Source organism: Colobus angolensis, unplaced genomic scaffold, assembly GCF_000951035.1.
Source record: "Colobus angolensis palliatus isolate OR3802 unplaced genomic scaffold, Cang.pa_1.0 Scaffold101, whole genome shotgun sequence".
Classification (NCBI taxonomy): Eukaryota; Metazoa; Chordata; class Mammalia; order Primates; family Cercopithecidae; genus Colobus; species Colobus angolensis.
In genome coordinates, this window is record NW_012111031.1 from 2,857,699 (window position 1) to 2,865,143 (window position 7,445).

Genomic DNA, 7,445 nt, shown 5'->3' on the forward strand with positions numbered 1-7,445 from the left:
CGTGATCTGCCCATCTCGGCCTCCCAAAGTGCTGGGATTACAGGCTTGAGCCACCGCGCCCGGCCCTCATCAGTTTTTTTATACTTTTTGTTATGAAGGTTTTTTTACTTCTTTGGTTAAGTTAATTTCTAGGTATTTATTTATTTGTTGCTATTATAAATGGGATTTCTTTTTTGATTTCTTTTTCAGCTTGTTCACTGTTAGCACATAGAAATGCTACTGATTTTTGTATGTTGATTTTTGTATCCTGCAACTTTATTGAATTTGCTCATCAATTCTAATAGTTTTTTTGTGGAGTCTTTAGTTTTTTCCAAATATAAGGTCATATCATCTGCAAACAAGGATAATTTGACTTTTCTCTTCCAATTTGGATGCCCTTCATTTCATTCTCTTGTTTGATTGCTCTGGCTAAGACTTCCAATATTATGTTGAATAATGGTGGTAAAAGTTGTCATGTTCCAGATCTAACATCTGCTACTGTTATATTGGGATCTATCTGTCACTTTAGCTCTAATAATATTTGCTCTTCATTTCATTCTCTTGTTTGATTGCTCTAGCTAAGACTTCCAATATTATGTTGAATAACAGTGTTAAAAGTTATCATGTCCCAGATCTAAGATCTGCTACTGTTATATTGGGATGTATCTCTCACTTTAGTTCTAATAATATTTGTTTTACATATTTGGATGCTCCAGTGTTTGGTGCATATATATTTACAATTGTTATATCCTCTTGCTGAACTGACCCCTTTGTTATTATATAATGACTTTCTTTGTCTCTTCTTACAGTTTTTGTCTTGAAATCTGTTTTGTCTGATGTAAGTATAGCTACTCCTCCTCGGTTTTGTTTGTTTGTTTTCATTAGCATGGAATATCTTTTTCCATGTCTTTATTTTCAGTTCATGTGTATCTTCATAGGTGAGGTGTATTTCTTGTAGGCAACAGATCATCTGGGTCTTGTTGTTTTCGTCCATTCAACCACTCTATGTCTTTTTTTTTTGAGACAGGGTCTCACTCTGTCATCCAGGCTAGAGTGCAGTAGCACAGTCACAGCTCACTGAACCGTTGACCTCCTGGGCTCAGGTGATCCTTACACCTCAGCCTCCCAGGTAGCCACTCTGTGTCTTTTGATTGCAGACTTTAGTCCATTTACATACAATGTTATTACTGACAAGTAGGGGCTTACTCCTGCCATTTTGTTATTTGTTTTCTGGTTGTTTTTTATTGTTTTTTCCTTCTTTTCTTCCATTCTGTCTTCCTTTTAGTGAATGTGATTTTCTCTGGTGGTGTGCTTTAATTTCTTGGTTTTTATTTTTTGTGTATCCACTGTATTTTATTTGAGGTTACCATGAGGCATGCATATACCATCTTATAACCCATTGTTTTAAGCTGATGACAACTTAATACTAATTACATAAAGAAACGCACAGAAAGAAAACTAATAAGAGCCCTACATCTTAACTTCCTCCCCTGCTTTTTAACTTTTTGTTGTTTCTCTTTATGTCTTATTGTACTGTTTATATCTTGAAAAGTTGTTAATATTTTTGGTTGGTTCATCATTTAGTCTTTCTCCTTAAGACAAGAGTAGTTTACACACAACCATTACAGTGTTATACTATTCTGTGTTTTTCTATGTGCTTCCTATTTCCAGTGGATTTTATACCTTCAGATGATTTCTTCTTGCTCATTAACACCTTTTCTTTCACATTGGAGAACTACCTTTAGCATTTCTTGTAGGATGGGTCTAGTATTGATCAAATCCCTCAGCTTTTGTTTGTCTGGGAAAGTCTTTAATTCTCCTTCGTGCCTGAAGGGTATTTTCACCAGATATACTATTCTAGGGTAAAAGATTTGTTTCCTTCAGCACATTAAATATGTCATGCCGCTCTCTCCTGGCCTGTAAGGTTTCCACTGAAAAGTCTGCTGGCGGATGTATTGCAGCTCCATTGTATGTTATTTGTTTCTTTTCACCTGCTGCTTTTAGGATTTTTTTTTTTAAATGCTTTGAAGTAGTCTTCTTTGGTTTAGATCTGCTTGGTGTTCTATGACCTTCTTATATTTGAATATTCATATCTTTCTCTAGGTTTGGGAAGTTCTCGGATATTATCTCTTAGAGTAAGTTTTTTTACCCCTATCTCTTTTTCTACCTCCTCTTTAAGGTCAGAAAGCCTTAGATTTGCCTTTTTTAGACTATTCACTAGATATCGTAGGCATTCTTCATTGTTTTTTATTCTTTTTTCTTTTGTCTCCTCTAACTGCATGTTTTCAGATAGCCTGTCTGCAAGCCACTAATTCTTTCTTCTGCTTAATCAATTCTGTCATTAAGAGACTCTGATGCATTCTTCAATATGTCAATTGCATTTTCAACTCTAGAATTTCTGCTTGATTATTTTTAATTATTTCAATCTCTGTATTAAATTTATGATAGAATTCTGAATTCTTTCTCTGTGTTATCTTGAATTTCTTTGAGTTTCCTCAAAACAGTGATTTTGAATTCTCTGTCTGAAAGGTCATATATATCCCTGTTCTCCCAGGATTGGTCCCTGGTGTCTTATTTAGTTCAATTGCTGAGGTCATATTTTCTTGGATGGTGTTAGTGCTTGTAGATATTTATCAGTATCTGACAGGACAGTGAGATCTAGGCAATCTCATTAATCCTTAATTTCCTTATTTATAATATATATATACACATATTTACATTTGTACATTTTATAAAACATATATTATAAATCCTTGCTTTCTTTTTTATTATGTGTATATTATAAGGTTGTTGTATGCATGCCAGAAAAAAAATTAACAAAAAGAATATGAAATTAAAAAAAATAAGGTTGTTGTGGAAATTGGATAATACCTGTAAAGCTCTTAGCATAAGTGCCTGGCACAGAGTAAGCACTCAGTATTTGCTGCTGTGAAGGTGGAGGTAGAGGTGGTAGGGAAGAGGAGGTACTGATCAATGTGGCAAAGGACATGGTTGTAGTACAGAGAGTGGCACTCATCCCAGGGGAGAATACTCCTGAACTGAATCTTAAAGAACGACAGAGTTCATGAAAAATGAAAGAGCATCGGCAAAGATATAGAACCATAAAATGTTGTGTATATGTGGTGCAGCAATTTGGTGCTAATAGAACTTGATGTAGGAATTGGAAATGATAGTTAGCTGATGAGACTGGAAAAGTTGGCCACTGTCAAGTCATTGAAGGTATTGGACTTTTTGTTTCTTTCATTTTTTTTTGACATGAAGTCTTGCTCTGTTGCCTAGGCTGGAGTGCAGTGGCACGATCTTGGCTCACTGCAACCTCTGCCTCCCAGGTTCAAGCGATTCTTCTGCCTCAGCCTCCCAAGTTGCTGGGACTACAGGTGCGCACCACTACAGTTGGTTAATTTTTGTATTTTTACTAGAGATGGGGTTTCACCATATTGGTCAGGCTAGTCTTGAACTTCTGACCTCCTGATCTGCCCCCCTCAGCCTCCCAAAGTGCTGGGATTACAGGCGTGAGCCACTGCTCCTGGCCTTTTTGTATTGGACTTTGTTCTAAGCAAAAGGGAGACGTTGAAGAGTTTAAGGAGAGAGATGGCATGGTCAGATTTGCATTTCTAGCTAGCTCACTCTGATAGGGTGAGGATGCTTTGAAGTGGAGACAGTAACTTAAGCAAGCTCTTTAATAGTTCATTTGAGAGATGACGGCCAGAACTAGGGCCATACTGATTGAGAATGCAATGTCATTGTATTACTATGTTCTCACACTGCTGTAAAGAAATACCTGAGACTGGGTAATTTATAAAGGAAAGAGGTTTAATTGACTCACAGTTCCATACTGCTGGGGAGGCCTCAGGAAACTTACAGTCATGGCAGAAGGGGAAGCAGGCACAGACCTTCACATGGCAGTAGGAGAAAGAAGAGTGAACGAACAATGGGGAAAGAGCCCCTTATAAAACCGTCAGATCAAGTGAGAACTGATTCACTATCATGAGAACAGCATGGGGGAAACCACTCCCATGCTCCAATCACCTCCCACCAGGTCCTGCCCTCCACACGTAGGGATTATAGGGATTACAATTCGTGATGAGATTTGGGTGAGGACACAGAGCCAAACCATAGCAGTCATTCTTGTATATATTTTTCATATAGTAAACTCAGGTCCAGTCCAAGATTTCTTTTGGAAAACCAGGCTAGACAGGTTGTAAGGTATATGAGAGTGCAGGTCTTGTCCATGAGGACTCTAAGAAGCCCTATCCATGATTCCGTATCTGGTTCCTCTGTCTCACTGATTCAGTGATCTCTTCTATTCCTGTAGGCTACATATGATTTGTTATGATCACCTAGATTAAATACTTCCACCTAATGGAAAACCCACTTTTTTAAAAAAAAGTCAAGGCACTAGGGTGAAGAAGAGTGAATAAAGTGATAACTTGAAGGCAAAAAATACTAGGAAGTAGATGTAAGAGAAAGGAATTTGATTTTAACCTATATTTTATTAAAATCTTATTTTCTTCATCTATTTTCCTTCCTTATTCATGAAGGTTTAAAAATGATAATCATGATTTTTTTCTTGCATAAAGGTAGACAGTGAAAAAACAAAGAATTCAGTTCTGTTGTATTCACTTTATGTCCTTCTGTGCTCTGTGGGAAATGGACTTCCAGTTGGTCAAATTTCCCCCAGCACAAATCCTGCAGCAAGGAGCTGCATCCATTTTGTAGACTGTGTTTGCATGCACAGCTTGTTAGGGGTCTATGGGAAGAGTAAGTTAAAGTGTTTTGCATATTAGAAAGGATGGTACCATTTCTGTCTGTGTGTGTATGTGTGTATGTATATATTCCACATACTATACAATTCATCTGTTTGGAGTGTACAGTTTAATTGCTGTTTGTTTCTTTAACAGGGAAAAAAAGATGTGACCCAGATATTTAACAACATCCTGAGAAGACAGATAGGCACTCGGAGTCCTACTGTGGAGTATATTAGTGCTCATCCTCATATCCTGTTTATGCTCCTCAAAGGGTAGGTACATGGCTTCCTTTCAAGTAGGGCTAAGTTCTTAATAGTTGTTAAAAGTACATAGCATTAACCTCATTTGAGATATGATCAGTTCCCTTTTGGAACTGCAGTAAAGGTATTTGTCTTGAGTGAGGTCAGCCCTCTAGATCTGTCTCTGTGATTACCTAGGCTGCAGCAAAATCCTTTCTTTGCACCTTAATATTTCTAAATGTTATGTTTCCATTTACTGCCTTCCTTTCCCCCACAGTTCTGCTATTTCTATCTCTTCCTATTACAGTATTGCTTATGCTTCCCTATCTGCCCTATTCGTAGCTGCCCACTTACCCTTTTCCTGACTGCATGAGACTGAATGTCCTCAATATACACACAGGCACACACATATATATTCTGCTTCTGGGAACTGAAATACAGATATGAGAGTTTTTCCAGTAGCTAGCATCTGCCAAGGTGAATGTATGTGGGTCTACAGGGAAGCTATAAAACTGAAGTTGAGCTAGGTAATAGAATCCCTGATTATTATTTTTATGAACACTTATTTATAAATGTTTCTTGGGCATTTGGGGGCTACTCTGAATCATAATGACTGGAGATCTGGGTGTAGCAAAGCTTGAGGATAGCAGATCATCTTCTTCCTCCCCTTGTCTTTCTACTCCACTATCTTAAACCAGCATATCTCTTTATTTTATTTGTATTTCTGTTTTCAATCCTGCTGTTTCATACCTAGTCCATCTCACCTGTGTTCATTTTCTCTCTTGTACATTTTAAATATTTAATTGTATCAAAATAATACATTGTTTAAAAATCAGATATATCAATGAATAGTTCTTTGCCTCTTTCTTTTTTCTTTCTTTCATATATATAAAATTTATTTTTAAGACAGTGTCTTGCTCTGTTGCCCAGGCTGGAGTGCAGTGGTGCAATCTTGGCTCACTGCAACCTCTGCCTCCGGGGTTCAAGCGATTCTCCTGCCTCAGCCTCCTGGGTAGCTGGGATTACAGGTGCCCGCCACAACGCACGACTAATTTTTGTATTTTTAGCAGAGACAGGGTTTCACTATTTGGTCAGACTGGTCTTGACCTCCTGACCTCAAGTGATCTGCCTACCTCAGCCTCCCAAAGTGCTGGAGTTACAGGCATGAGTCACTGCGCCCGGCCTCTTTGCCTCTTTCTTCTCCATTTTTCAGTCCTATTACCCAAAGACAACCACTTTTATCTTTTTTATTTGTTCATTTGTTTATTTGTTCATCATTGTTTTCGTCATACATTTACCTCTGTGTTACAAATAATGGGCTTATACTCATTTTTCATTTATCAATTTTAAGCAGTATCTTTGACAAGATAAACTAGATGATAGTCTTTTTACTGCCACCATTATTCTATTTCCTTTCCCTTGTCTTCCTAATAAACGTTATCATAATTTTAAATTTTAATAATCACATTTAGATTATTATGACTGTAGTTATTATTTATTAGTGAGCAAAGTAGTATACTATGATTACTTTGGTTTTGCGTACAAAATAATTGTTTTACTGGAGAACTGTTTCTTCAGTTCTGGAAAAGGAAAGATCCTTGTATCATGTATTAGTTAGGGGATGCAAAGCCTCTATAACACACAGACCCCAAAGTGAAGTGGCCTCACAACAAGTTAAGTACATTTCTCATGTCAGTGCAGAGCAGATGTTCTAGTTCATCAGGGGGTTCTGTCATCTTCAGCACGTACTATCTAAGATCGCTTTGTTCATTGCCATTTCAACCCACAGAAAGGTGAAAGTATATAAGAGATTTTATGTGTTTAGAGAATGACAAGAATTCTGCTGTGACTAGAGCTCTGTGTGAGTCAGAGGGAAGGGTGCAGTATGAGGTTGGAAAGACTGAGACCAGATTATGAAGAGCTTTCCAAGTCCTACTAGGGAGTTTGAATGTCATTCTGTGGGCAACATGGAGTCATCCAGGGACTAGACATGAGGAGTTCTGGTGGCAACGTAGAAAATGGCATGGGGTGGGAGGCTGAGATTCCAGCTTGGAAGAGTCTAGGGAAGAGATTATCAACAGAACTTTAATGGAGATACTGAGAATGAAGAGAATGGGTATTTGAAAACATTTCCATTTCTTTCCAATTCAAAAGTAATACATGGTTATTATTTAAAAACTAAAACATTTTAGAAATGTATAATAGAAAAAGAAAGTGCATCCGATAATCTTTCCATAAGAAATCATTATTGACAATTTGGGGACTACACCTCTGGTTTTAATTCTCTATTACAATGATTATTCCTCTGTTTTTCAACCCAAACTTTTAACTCATTCCTTCACATCCTGTTTTGTATAAACCATTTACTCATTGTTTGCTATGTGCCAGCTGTTGTAATGTTTTACTTATGTTATATTGTTTACTTTCCAAATGCTATGAGGACTACATACTGGTTTTTTTTTTTTTTTTTTTTTTTTTT

General features: G+C 37.1%; 1 protein-coding gene across 3 annotated transcripts in view; it reads left to right on the top strand.

The window, feature by feature from the left end:
* Positions 1 to 7,445, top strand: part of CAB39L (calcium binding protein 39-like) — a 138,595-nt gene that overhangs the window by 80,706 nt on the left and 50,444 nt on the right. For all 3 annotated transcript variants that reach the window (XM_011939415.1, XM_011939426.1, XM_011939405.1), the window contains one exon: positions 4,881 to 4,999. In XM_011939415.1, coding sequence (XP_011794805.1) covers positions 4,881 to 4,999 — 119 coding nt within the window. The remainder of the gene's footprint in view (positions 1 to 4,880; positions 5,000 to 7,445) is intronic.